Raw genomic sequence first — 15,052 nt, forward strand, 5'->3', positions numbered from 1 at the left:
GTGTTTTCAGCTCTTCTGTCCGGGGTTTATTGATTGTATGCGTGAGAAGCTCGTCTCATGGAAGGCATCTGATTCTGAATCATGTTTCGCTGATGTGGTTATTTGTGTGATTGTGGTGTTTGTTTCGATTGCTCTGCTGCCGCTGGATGTTTAATAGTTCCCAGAGTTTGTTTGATCTCAGAAGTAGAAAATCAGCATCTGTCATGAGCTGAACAGCAGGAGTGCATCAGTGTGAGTGACCAGCAGAGGGCAGCATTACTGTACTCTTACTCACTCACACTCTCTCTCTCTCACACACACACACGCACACACAGCAGGAGTGCTTCAGTGTGAGTGACCAGCAGAGGGCAGCATTACTGTACTCTTACTCACTCACACACTCTCTCTCTCTCTCTCACACACACACACACACACACACACACACACACACAGTAAACACACACACACAGTAAACACACACACACAGTAAACACGCACATCAGGAGTGCTTCAGTGTGGGTGACCAGCAGAGGGCAGCATTACTGTACTCTTACACACACACTCACACACACACAGCAGGAGTGCTTCAGTGTGAGTGACCAGCAGAGGGCAGCATTACTGTACTCTCTCTCACACACACATACACACACACACACAGCAGGAGTGTATCAGTGTGAGTGACCAGCAGAGGGCAGCATTACTGTACTCTTACACACACACACACAAAGATGCACTTTCTCCTGGTAAAGGAGGAGGTGCACTTACTCCTGTTTGAGATGGTGGAGGAGGAGGTGCTCCTCATCAGTTCTGTCCACACTTCAGCAGGAAACATTTGCTGTGGCCTGAACACCAGTGACTTCAGTGGAAGAGAAACCCAGATTTATATCTGTTTCTGTCTGTTGTGTTTATCTGCTTCTCATCACACCTCTCTTTCTCTCTCCTCTCTCTCTATCTCTCTCTCTCCCGCTCTCTCTCTCTGCAGGAGGAGTCTGTGCTGAAGACGGTGAGTCTGAAGCAGGAGCACGTCTGCGTGATCGAGCAGCTGGAGCAGACGATCGAGGCCCTGCGCAGTAAGATCGCGGAGCTGGAGAAACAGCACCCCCTGCTGGAGCGGGAGGTCATCACGCAGGACCAAGAGTGCGGGGGGGAGGAGGGTCTCGTGCCCGACGTCTGCCATGTGGACCTGCAGACAGAAAACTCTGCGCTGTTGCCGCTGGAGGCCAAATCGGTGCAAACGTCTCCTGTGGACGAGAGCTTTAGGTTTAAAGTGCCTCCTGTGGAGGCGCAGGCGCCCGGAGGGAGTGACTCCTGCTCTCAGTCTCAGGCTGGTTCTCAAGCGTTTGTGTGCGTCTGCCAGCAGCAGCCGGGTGCTTCGGTGCCTCCTCTTCCTCCACCACCTCCTTTACCAGGAGTAAGTGCACCTCCTCCTCCACCTCCTTTACCAGGAGCACCTCCTCCTCCACCTCCTTTACCAGGAATGAGTGCACCACCTCCTCCACCTCCTTTACCAGGAGCACCTCCTCCTCCAGGAATGAGTGCGCCGCCTCCTCCACCTCCTTTACCAGGAGCACCTCCTCCTCCAGGAATGAGTGCGCCTCCTCCTCCACCTCCTTTACCAGGAATGAGTGCGCCGCCTCCTCCACCTCCTCTACCAGGAGTAAGTGCACCTCCTCCTCCACCTCCTTTACCAGGAATGAGTGCGCCTCCTCCTCCACCTCCTCTACCAGGAGTAAGTGCACCTCCTCCTCCACCTCCACTACCAGGAGTAAGTGCACCTCCTCCTCCACCTCCTCTACCAGGAATGAATGCTGCTCCTCCTCCACCTCCTTTACCAGGTCTGTCTGCACCTCCTCCTCCACCACCACCTCCTCCATCTATGGCTCCCGGAGCCTCTGCGCCTCCTCTGACCTTTGGTATAGGCTCTTTGCCTCCTCCGCTGCCGCTGGGTCTGTTTGCATTAGGAGCGGCACATGAGAAACCGCCTCGCAAGAGCCTTGTGGAGCCGCCGAGACCCATGAAACCGCTGTACTGGACACGCATTCAGCTGAACACCAAAAAGTACTTATGCTTTACAACCATTTCCTCATTTTGAGCTGTTCTGCTTACAAAAATCACCATGCTAATAGCCAAAATACTATAGTCACTGTAAGTTTATACAGTTGCAGTCGAAATGATCCAACCCCCATTGCAAATCAGGTTTAATTGCAACATTTACAGACTGAATGAGCAAATCAAACAAAAGTACTTGAAATAGTTCAACACTACAAATGTTTCCTCAAATTTAACTGAAAATGCAACTTTATTGACTTCTGCAGTTTCAAAATGATTCTCCTCCTTCATGGCAAACATCTTTAGCACTGAGTCGAACAGCCTCCTGCTGTAATGAGCTGCTGTAAACGAGGTGTATAACAGACAGCAGCTTCTGTGTCTGAGGAGTCTGAGCCCGTTCCTCATGAGCAATGGCCTCCAGTTCAGGGATATTCCTGGCCTTCTTCAAATCCCACCTGAGATGTTCTCTGGAGTTCAGGTCAGGTCCACAAACCCTAACCCTCCACAGAACAGAATCCCAAAACTTCCGTGGTTTATTTACATGATTTTGAGCACTTCTTGTGCTGTTGTGTCAGTAGTGGTGTAGTGCTGGAGTTCTGGCACGCGTACGAGCTGAACCCTCTGTGGCCACCGAGTCTCGCTGCAGGTCTTCTGCAGTCGCTCAAGGGTTTTCCTGAACTGTTGATATCTTCCCTTTTCTGCCCGTCCTGGTAGAGTAACCACAGTTCCTTTAACTCTGAGTTTGCAAACTATGCTTTCAACTGTGTCTCGAGGAACATTTAGTGTCTCCGCTATCTTTTTGTCTCCTGTTCCTTGATTGTGAAGGGCGATGAAATCTTCTACTCACTTTTTGGAACATTTTTGACTTATTTCTAACATGCAGTCAAACGTGACGCTCATCAAACCTCGCCAGTTCAGATATTTCATGTGTTCTAGCTCAAGCACACCTGGTGCAGCTAATGAAGCCCTTGATTAGTGAGACGACTCCTGTTCTGCAGATCTGTGCTGTTCTGAGGGATTCAGGGGGGGAAGAATTTTGAAACTTCAAAAGTCTTTAAAAGTTGCATTTTCAGTTAAATTAGGGGAAACCACTTGAAACATTTGTTGTTGAGCTTTTTCAATTACTTTTGTTTGATTTGTTTGTTGCAAACAGCTGAACGGGGTTGAATAATTTCAATTGCAACTGTATGTTTATGTATTTAACAGACACTTTTATCCAAAGTGACTTAGAAAAGCAATTCGTCAAAGAGCAAACCATTTTTGTAATATACAATGCCACATATTTATGCAATAAAATTAGGAGGCAAGCTGGAGAAGAGCAGACATGCAGATCATTTTATAGTGGCATTTAATGAGGCAATCATCACCATTTCTCACTAGCACTCATAGTTAGTGATTTGAGTTAATTTGCTTCACTTAAGGCTGGATTACACTATACGACTTTTGCACAGACGAGTTGAATTTGGTCAGTCGGAGTTGATGGATTTCACAGTAAATCATGTGGTGTATGATGATTTTAGCTTCAGACTGTAAATCCAGTCTCCAATTATAAAAGCTGTATTCCAGTCTTAAAGGGACAGTTCACCCTAATATTCTCCTTTTGTGGCCCAAAAAAGAAAGAAAGGCGCACGGCATTAGAACAACACCAGGGTGATTAAATAATGACTTTTTACTTTAGAAAAACTTTTTACTAAAAACATTTTTATTTTAGGGTGAACTAACCCTTTAAGTAATCAGACACATGGCTTTCACCCACTGAACCATAAAACAGCAGAAAACCCCACAGACACTGAAGGAGAAACTTGTGCTGCATCTACAGACCAGAAACACACTAGCAACTCCCTAGCAACCAGGATGCAATGCCCCAGCAACACCCTGTTAACCGCCCACAACTGCATGTCATACAGTCAATGTTGATTAGAGTGTAAATTAATTATTCTGTGATCAGAGAGAGTTGTGATACGAGATGCATCTAACTTTAACTACGTTTAATTTAGTTGTATGCTCGATCGAGGGATTTATTTTAATTCTTGTTCATCTGCAAGAGTGCTTGTCTCTTTTCCTCCGCAGGGACTTGAGTTCTCTCGTATGGGAGACGATCGAAGAGCCATCCGTGGATTTTGAGGAGTTTGTGGAACTTTTCTCCAAAACGGCAGTGAAGGAGAAGAAGAAGCCTCTCTCGGACACGATCAGCAGGTCGAAGACCAAGCAGGTGAGCGGAGATCCGGTGTTATGTCTGCGGCTCGGGGTCAAGCTCACATCCAGGGAAACTATTTCCATGACTTAGTTGTGACGTGTGTGTACGGATCCCGGCTCCTCGGCCGACAGCTGTGAGTAAATGTCGGGCTCTTGGCACCAGCGGAGAATTCCAGATCCCAGTTCTTGGGAGGAAATTTGCTGATTGGAAAAATGAGCCCGTAAAAAGCGTGTTCCGGCTCATACATATCTCTGTTGTTTAATCATATTTCTATAACGGCTCGTATGTTTCTTTATATTTTCTGCACCTGAATGGATTTCTGTTTAAACGCATCAACATAAACATACTTCAACTTTTGTTTTGTCATATAACGCTTTATACGGTACATTGTTTCAAAGCAGATTTACAGTAATAAACAGAAATGCAAACTTCATGAGATCAATTCATTACATTATTCAGCTCAATTCAGTTCGGTTTTCACTGTCCCAAAGACAAGAAATCATAACAGTGCTGTATACCAGCATCTAGACAAAAAAAACCCATAAAATAATGACTCAAACTATTCATCTTTAACACGTTGAATGCATTTTATTTATTTATATTTATTTATTAGATTATTAGATTTATTTAGATTTTCAAATGGATTTATTTTATTATTTATTTATTGTTGTATTATTTAAATACATATAAATGTTTAATTCTATATTTTATTTAAATACATTAGCACACTATTTATGTATTTTATTTAAATAAATGCATTAATAAATGTGTATTTTTATTTACATTCATAAATATAAATATTTAATCATGCATAAATAAAAAATCTTTAATCATTTATTTTATTTAAATATGTTAATGAATATGTAATTGTATTTTATTAAAATAAATCCAAATACATTATATTGAATTAGTTTATTTCTGTTATGCATTTTAAAATATAAATTCAACAATGAACTCTTTGAACTTTTTTTTTGAATCATTTTCTTTTTAAAATAGTTTTTGCATTGTTAGAAATGTTTAATTGTCATTAAAACTGCCACAATGCATGAAATCAATGCATCTCATTAATCCTCTGACTGAAATGTACTCTTCAGATTTCAGAGTGAATTATGATCTGCACACGGGGCGTTTTACTCCAGATTCACTTTGTCTCAGTTCTGTTGATCTTTAAACATGTTCTGCATATGTGACCACCCCCCCACCCCCACCCCCAACACACACACACACACACACACACGTCTCAAATCACATGACGTTCAAACCACACTCGCCTGTGAACAGACCTGAGGTTAACCACACTAATGCTCGTCCTGCTCAATGTTTGCATGTTTACAGCTCATCCATTAACATAACATGTTTTGTGGAGCAGGCCCGTTTACACAGCGCCTATCGATTCCCATCTGTCCATCAGCGCTCCGAGGGCTGAGCGAATGTGGCATCAGTGTGTCTGTTTAGGAGGGTTTCTGGGACAGAATGTTTGAGCCGCGCCGTATTTTGAGGTGTTTGGCGTCTGTGGCTTTCTTTGTTTAGCACTTTGTCTGAACGCTGACGGAGACGCGATTATACGACTGTCGCCGTGTCTCATTTATCACAGACTCGCTCATGCTTTTCACTCAAAGCACCACAAGTGTAATAAGAAATGGGAGAATTTGGGACCTTTTAATCCTGAAGGAATGTTGCCCCCCCCCCCCCCCCCCCCCTCTTGAGCGTAAACGTGAAAATGCACTATCCGAACTTAGATGGCTGTAGTTCATTAATTAATTATTCACTTCAAATTGTAGAAAAGTGAGTTTACATTTACTGTGAAGCAAATGTACTGTACTAAACATACAAAATATAATTTGCAAATAAATTTTTACTCTAAAATAAATAAAATCAAAGCCATATGTCTAACCAAGTTAAACTATTTTAATGCATAACGTGGAGGCGAAGAACCGGCTGAAGCGGAGTTAATATTCTATGAATATGCAAATGAGCCCCGCCTCCGCTCACTCACTCAGCTCAGAGATCCACTGGTTGACGATCACACGTTGATCTGATTGGTTACAAGGTAGTTTGGTTCACCACAGGGGGACTTTAAGATGCGTTTCCCATGAAGTAACGGTGCCTAATCTCAAAACTGTTTTCACAGGATGATTTTTCAGTTTAACCTTTCAAATGATTCCTAATTTATGATGATTGCTAAAATATGTGATGGCCATAAAGTGCAGTGAGCGTCCCGCTGACAGTGAACCGGTGAACGGTTCTGCGTTTGATATGGTAATCCGGCAGAGCCGAGTCCTGCGCTGAAGTGCTCGTGGTGTTTGACGGGTCTGGAGGTAATTTGTCTCGCCGAAGGGCCGTTTGACCTGAAAAACATCCACATCTCCTGTTTAATGCAGAAGAACTGGCCTTTTCTTCACTCTCATGTTTTAAACATGATCTCAGAGGGAAATAATTGGAGACTCGTTTCCGTATCTGTCAAAAGTTGCCCGGCAACAATTTCTTTTGATAAAAGTAACGTGTTTTGTTTGGTGTAATTGCCTGCAGTCGATAATTGTGGCGTTTTGCCCTGTAATGCAGTTGCTGACCTTTTTCTGCGCCGATTGCTTGCGTTGTTTTGCTTGAGGAAAGGTTTGAAGGTTGATTAAAGCATGGAGAGAGAGACCGTGTGCTTCTGCTTCTGTCTAGTTTGTGTTTAATGTGTTTTTTGGCCGCGGAACGACAGAGCGAAAGAAACAACCGGAAAAAAAGCCATAAAGCGTCTTTTTAAAACTCATTTCATCAACTTTGAGTTTTCTTTTTTTAATCTTTTTTTTATGCAAACAAAGATACTATTTACAGGTGACGGATACAAAAAAAACCAAGGCAATAAAACATACATAACTGTGTGGGTGTGGGTGTGTGTGTGTGTGTGTGTGTGTGTGTGTGGGTGTGGGTGTGGGTGTGGGTGTGGGTGTGGGTGTGGGTGTGGCTGTGGGTGTGGGTGTGGGTGTGGGTGTGGGTGTGGGTGTGGGTGTGGGTGTGGGTGTGGGTGTGGGTGTGGGTGTGGGTGTGGGTGTGGGAGCGGATAAACAAAGGAACATCTAGAGATGTATAACAAACATAATGGTAAAAAACATATTGATGACAATAATAATGATGATAATAGTAAAAATAACTGGAGGATGAGGAAGATGATAATAATATAGTATTATATAAAAATATAATAATAGTAGCAGCAATAATAACAATAATAATGAAATTTCATCAGGTTGGAAGATGACAAATATTATTATTAGTAGTAGTACTACTACTACTACTACTACTACTACTAATAATAATAACAATAATAAACCCATTTCATCAGGAGTGAGGGGGAGGTTGGATAAGGAAGAGGACAAATAATAGTAATAGTAGTGATAATGATGATGATAATAATAAGGCTATTAATAATATGGTGTTAAAAGGCTTCCTCTGATCCCTCCATGGCCACGGTTTCAGTCCAAGTAAATGAAGCATTTGTCATGTGGTCTCGGCTTGTTTGTTCACAGGAATCGTCCTCATCTACAGACACTTCCCGTCGAGCCGCTGAAGCTGTGTGTTCTTCACATTCAATTGTGCTTTGGGGTCCAGATCAGTTTGTGTGAGGTGTATTGTGTTCTGGTTCCTCTCTGACGTCAAGCCTGTGATCGATCTGAAGACACACACACACACACACACACACACACACACACACACACACACACACACACACACACACACACACACACACACACACACACACACACACACACACACAACGCCATGTTCCTGTCGGACGGGGTTATGATCACGTGATCATGTTTGCATGCGCAGACGGACCTTCATTGTCCTCATGATTGATAAAGATCAGCGCTGAATGAATTGGGTTTTGTTCTTGAAGTCGAGCCGAAACCACTTTTCTTTTAAAATAAGCACATAATGAGCAAATAGATGCAATTACAGACGTACAGACGCTGAGTCAGTGTTCTTCTGTCGTGATCTGACGATTGACTGACGTTACATAATGTTTGTTTCATTAAATAGGAGTTGCAATATTTAGTTATTTGTTTAGAAATTAAGGACTGAAGTTTTCAAACTTGTCGATCGTTTGCAAAAACAAGGACTTAATTTGTTACTATGTTGCATTTTCATCTTGGTTTGGTTCGCAAGACGTTTCCTCTGCGTCATCCATAAAGATGATTGACGAGTTCACTAAGATTGTGGCTTAATCTGTCGCTGTGGAGACATGCGAATACTTCGATCATTCCCACTTTAACTGATGAATTATATATTCGCCCGAAGATTTTGATCATGATGCCCTTGAAGTGCTTAATTTATATCTTTATTATGTGAAAAACATTTTTTAAATGCAGTAAGGCACTTGAGCTCATGTTATATTGTGTATATCTATATTGCATCATCTACATTGTAATTATTTGTTAAATTTACTGTGAATTTCTGATTGAAAATGGTTTCAAAGTAAATTCTACACTAAGTATTTTCAAAGAAACTGCAAGTAACGCATTGAATTAAGTCAAAATTTGAAGTGGAAAGACTGAAATAGTATTTTCTTGTAAAACGTACTCGCATGTTTTATTCACAACTTAAATTTTTTATTTTTTTAGCATCTTTTGTGAAAATGAGCAGGTTAAATGATTCCTAAGCGAATTTGCTTAATTTGTATGCTTATTTACATTATATGCAGAACGTTTTTAAAAGCAGTAAACACTGTGTGTGTGTGTGTTGCATAATTACACTGTAATTTTCTAAATTTCTAAGTAATTATTCACTAACTATTTTTTTCAGAGTAAAAATTGTATCAAAGAACACATGAAAAATGAAAAAGCATGACAGTTTGAAGTACAAAGACTTAAATCTTTTACAGTGCACATCTAACAGCTTCTGTTCAGGAAATCCTCTTCAAGAGGGAGACTCTTGGATGAGTTTTATTAAATAATTTGTATGCTTTAAGGTCTTTCAAAGCACTTCAGGTCGTGTTATATTAATATCTACGTACATCTATCATGTCTTTATCCGTCTGGGAAACACTCTTCAAGCACAAGTGCTTAATTTGGATGCTTATATTGTGTGCAAATAGTTTTTAAATAGCGGTAAGGCACTTGAGGCTGTAAAACAAGTAAATGCAGTCATAGTGTGTGTGTGTGTGTTTCAGGTGGTGAAGCTGCTGAACACCAAGCGCTCGCAGGCGGTGGGGATTCTGATGTCCAGTTTACATCTCGACATGAAGGACATTCAGCACGGTGAGCACATCTTCAGCCGTTATTATACTCATAATGCTCTGCTCTCTGCCTTTTCATTCTTTTGCCGTTGAGAATCTGGGATCCAGTCGTGCATCACTGGCAAATCTGATGTCGAACCTTCTATTCTAACCACGATTCCTCCATTAAAGTCCAGTACTCGATTTTTATAAAATCCTCGATTGAGATTTACCCGTGTCGAGTAACCGGCAAAATACCAGAAGTGGCTCGTTCTACAGATGAGAATCCATGAACCGCATTATTACACCGTTTTCTAAGGTTACGCGCTATATTAAACAATTTAAAATCATAATATAGCATAGCGCTAGTGTGAATCACAAAGGCTGCGATTCAGTTAAATAAATATATGCGCTGGGTTTTCTTCTTCACAGAAGCACAACGCTTTAATTATTTACATGCGTGCAGATTACATGTTTAAATGACCTCAGCTTCGTTCACAGTATACACTCCACACACACTCACACAACAATCTCTGCAAGTGATGCGTGTTTAGGTTTGCAATAACGTGCTTCTGGGAACGCAGTGTGCGCCATTTCACAAGATTTGTAACGCAACTCATTTGTAAATCTACGCCAACACAGGAGAATAAAAAATGTTTCTAAGTCATTTTAAAAGTTGTTCACTTGGATCTATTTTTATTACCACCAATTTTTTATCCGATTAATCGATGGAATAATCTGTAGAATACTCGATTACTATAATAATCGATAGCTGCAGCCCTACTTTGGTTCACTGCAGTTTTAAGGAGAAAATACTCAGTAATGGTGTCGACTTATGAATTTGTACATGGTTTGTCTTGGACGGGTGGTCATGTGACTTCTGTGCACCGTTGGACTGGTGGTCACATGACTTCTGTGCACCGTTGGACGGGTGGTCACATGACTTCTGTGCACCGTTGGACTGGTGGTCACATGACTTCTGGTCAGGTTTGAGTCGGGCGGATCGCTTGCGGTCACCAGTGGGTCGAGGTGAACGTAAAGCTGGAGGTTTTGTTCATGTGTGTTTCCTGTTTTCCTCTGGCTCCTTCATTTGAATGCTCGTCTGGGCACTGACGTGTGTGAGTCTCGAAGGCATTGACGTGTGTGAGTCTCGAAGGCATTCTCTGTGTGGCAGCGAGTGTTTCCTGATCTCCTGATTGCCTGCAGGTCCATAACATATCAGATGGACCCTGAACATGAACCTCCTCTGAACAAACTCAAGCACTGAAACAACTCTGTTTTTATTCAGCAGGACGACACACACACTCAACTTTAACTAGTGTTAGTGACGTGATTAGAATTATATCACTAATTGTTAAACTTGTTGAAATTATTATACATTTTATTCATAGGCACCTTTCATGGGACTCAAGGACACCTTTCAAAATCCATAAAAGCAACGACATTAAACAATAAAGCCAGTGCAGCAACGAACATTAAATCACGTAAAAGGCTGCCTAAACATAAGTGTTAAGATGAGATTTAAAGACCGAAAGACTAGAGCTCTTGCGAACTTCTACGGGAAGTGAGTTCCATACATGGGGAGCCGCACATCCAAAAGCTCGTGACCCCATGGAAGTTGTCCAAGTGTAAGTGCAGAAGCCGATCTTAAAATGCGGGAAAGAGTATCTAGAACAATGAAGGAGCCAAGTTAAAAGTTAAGTTAAAATTTACACAGAGTTTAACTGGGAGCCAGTGCAAATGTAGTAAAACAGGAGAAATGTGTTCAGAAATGGAGGTTTTGATAATGACTCTGTCCCAACTGCAATTTATGAAGAGGTTTGGAAGGAATCCCATAAAACAAAGCATTACAGTAGTCGATTCGTGATGTGACAAGGGCATGCTCAAGCGTAGCAGTGCTCTCGAGTGAACGCACACGACGCAGACCATTTATATTCCTAACATGAAGAATGCAGAATGGGTGACACAGTTAACATGAGCTTCAAAACACAGAGTTCTGTCACCCGAACCTTTAACCTGATTAGAGGAACAGAGAAATGATCTATTGCCACACTAGAAATATGTGACTTAGATATTGTAGTTTTTGAACCAACAAGAAAAATTTCTGTTTTACTACTATTCCATTTGATTAAATTACTTAAACCAATTTTTTTTATTCACTCACTCACCAAGAGCAGAAGAGGGAAACTTAAGACAGATAAAGTTGGGTGTCGTCGGCATAACAATGATAATGAATATCATATTTCCTAAAGATGATGCCAATTGGTAAAAGATAAATGATGAATAAAAGAGGTCCCAAAACAGAACCCTGGGGAACACCAGTGACAACACGGGTGGGTTTGATTTAAACTGTATAAGTTGTACAGATTGAATGCGGTCCGTGAGATGGGAACGAAACCAGCGTAAAGCCACACCAGTAATTCCAGTAGATTCCAGTCGGCTTAAGAGTATAGAATGTGGAATGGTATAAAATGCTGCACAAAGATCAAGTATAATAAGTATTGATCAAACTTGACACCCACTTAAGTTTTTTGTAATTCGCCAGCATTTTTGATTACTTTCACGAAACTTTATGGCCCCCAGAACATTTTGTAGAATGAATATCTGAACATGCAAAAGACAGGAGGACAGACCATCTGCTTTTAAACAACAAAATGTTTATTCTAGCTTCATGCATTCTTTTTTTTAATCAACATTTAAAGTGAGTAAGTTTAATAAAAAAGCAACATTTTAAACAAAAAGCTGAGAAAATCACGTTTGTGTCGAAGATGTGTGGGATTCGGAGCGATGATCGAAACACAGATGCAGTAGATCGAGTCCGTCAACATCTCGAAGTCCTAGAGATCATCCTGGATCCACGTTTCATTCTGTAACATTCAGTGAAGTTTGATTTATGTGCTGTTGAATGTGTGGTTTTTACATGTAGGATGATGATGATTTCTGTCTGTCTTTGTGTCTCCAGCGATCCTGAATCTGGACAATACTGTGGTCGATCTGGAGACGTTACAGGCGCTCTATGAGAACGTAAGCAGAGAATATAGATCTCTCTCTCTCTCTCTCTCTCTCTCTCACACTCACACACACACACACACACACACACACACACACACACACACACATACACACACATACACACACATACACTCTTAGGTTTTCTCTCTCGCTCTCTCTCAAATGAGCTTTATTAGCATGACTCTGTAGCACAATGTTGCTAAAGCATAAACACATATATAAATAATAAAAAACACACACATATATATGTATAGATCATGTCATATGTAGGATAAATAAATATATCAAGTCCATCTGAATAAATGAAGCTGGTCTCTCTTGTAAATGGCTAAAACATATTTGGTAACACTTTAGTTTAGGGTCCAATTCTCACTATAAAACTAGTTTCTTATTATCATGCATATTACTAGATTATTGGCTGTTTATTAGTACTTATAAAGCACATATTAATGCATTATTCTGCATGACCATATTCTACATCCCTTAATCCTACAATACCTAAACTTAACAACTACCTTACTAACTATTAATAAGCAGTAAAGTCGTAGTTAATAGTGAGAATCGGACCCTAATCTAAAGTGTGACCACATATTTTCAAGTATGAAGGACGTTTTCTCAGTTCAATGAATGATGGAATCAGTGTTTCAGATCTGGGGAGACATCTTTCTCTGACGGCGTGATGTTCAGTACACATGTAGAAAGAGTTTCTCATCCTCTGTTTGCTGTAGATCACAGTCTGTCCATGTTTGTTTGTCTTCCTCTATTTCTAGATCATGTCACTTAATCTGAATTTGGATAGGATTTGTCTTTTTTTAAATTGCTAATATAATAGATAATTGGCCAATTTAGTGGTTCTTTTTAGGGTCAGAATAACATTGGAGTTTATTTTGGAGGTCAGAATGTGTTTTTAGTGAAGCCTAATTCACCCTGCAGGCGTCACTGGACGTGCTTCTATGAACCCCGAAACTGTGTTTGGACATTTTATCCCAATTTTTAAAATGTAGTACTAATCCCCAGATTTCACATCCATATAAAATAATTGGTTTTATTATTGAATTCTATCATTTGATCCAAGTTTAATGGGTAGTTTTAATTGACAACATCGTGACTACTCCTGATGCTTTTCTACATTCTGATGTTTTTCATTGTTGAATGTGTGTCTGCAGTGATCATGTGACTCAAACACATCATGCAGGAATTTCACATTTTCACATTTGTAGTCTAGATCAATGTGAAGAAATTTTCCTCAGAACAATGTGATGTCTGAAAAACTCAAACATTTCTGGAAGCAAACACGATGTCTGAAAATCTTCACATGCACAATCCCAAAATATATTCGGGATTGTGCAAAAAAAATTCCCCAAACAGCACTTGTGGAGAAAATCACCCCATTTGAGCAGAGCGTTCTGACACATGCTTTGATTAAAGTAGGAAAAGTGCAGCTTTTGTTTTAGTATGAGCTGCTTTTGCGTAAATATCATGTATTTATTTTAAAGCATCACGTGCCAAACTCATTGAGCTGTCGTAAGATTCGATCCCGATAGTCTTCAGATTGATCATCTGTCTGTCGAGGAGGAAACATTAAGATGTTTTCGTCTGGCTCGCTCCGTAATTATGAAATCCAGACCTCTTCCAACGGCACAAAAAAGAAAAACATAGTCTTTTGCAGTCAGACTCCAGTAATGCACCTAATGATCGCACTAATGTGTTTTTCCCCCTCGTTTTATGAGTGCTAGTTTCCAGTCTGGCACGTATACAGATGTCAGTCACGTATATACATCAAGCCTCCGATCCTCTCGCAGTCGTATCTGTATATTGTCTTTGAGTTTGCGTTTGAAGGCGCTCGTGGCCGAGCCTTGGCGAAGCTGCTTCATATTAAAAGTATTTACACTTAAAACGCCGTAAATGGGAGGCAGCGCTGGTGTAATCACCGCGTTTGAAGTGCCGTGTGTATATATATAGATCTCGTGATGATGCTTAATGGAGCCGAGAACTTTTCCCAGAGTTTATATTCACGCCTGAGCCGTACACAAGTCGCTCTCCTGAACCGAAGTGTTTGTCTTAGCCTCATTTTTCCTGTGCTTCTCTCTCGTGTCTGAGAGCGAGAGCAGTTTTCTCTCTTTGATCACCTTCCTGATGCCCCAAACCGCTCGGCCGTGTGCGTTTCTGTGCCGTTTGATGTCGGCGGGTTTGTTTATGAAGGTATTTATTCTGCAGTTCTGCTCCGAGGGAAACTCTGCGTCTGTGTGGCGAAGGCTGATTCTCCTGCACACCTAGTAAACCACGATGAGACGGGGAAACTTGCATTTTAAAGATCTGCTGCGCTCAAAACTCTTGATAAGGTTTTTTTTTTTTTTTTATCCATTTTGAGCATTATTTTGACACGATTGGTCCAAATATCATCTGATTAGATGTGCATATATATAAGTGATGCAAATTTCATCTAATTGGATATGCATACGTGATGATACAAATTTCATCTAATTGGATATGCATATACGTGATGATGCAAATTCCATTTTATTGGATATGCATATGCGTGATGATGCAAATTCCATCTAATTGGATATGCATATGCGTGATAATACAAATTCCATTTAATTGGATATGCATAT

General features: G+C 40.9%; 1 protein-coding gene across 1 annotated transcript in view; it reads left to right on the top strand.

Annotated features, from left to right (window-relative positions):
- Window positions 1-15,052, top strand: part of fmn2b (formin 2b) — a gene marked incomplete at its 5' end in the record, with an annotated part of 57,545 nt that overhangs the window by 16,137 nt on the left and 26,356 nt on the right. The window contains 4 exons of the mRNA XM_084135335.1: window positions 962-2,037; window positions 4,099-4,240; window positions 9,381-9,468; window positions 12,388-12,449. Of these exons, the coding sequence (XP_083991461.1) occupies window positions 962-2,037; window positions 4,099-4,240; window positions 9,381-9,468; window positions 12,388-12,449 (1,368 nt within the window). The remainder of the gene's footprint in view (window positions 1-961; window positions 2,038-4,098; window positions 4,241-9,380; window positions 9,469-12,387; window positions 12,450-15,052) is intronic.

This window comes from Abramis brama (assembly GCF_963993115.1).
Source record: "Abramis brama genome assembly, chromosome: 14".
NCBI classification, from domain to species: domain Eukaryota; kingdom Metazoa; phylum Chordata; class Actinopteri; order Cypriniformes; family Leuciscidae; genus Abramis; species Abramis brama.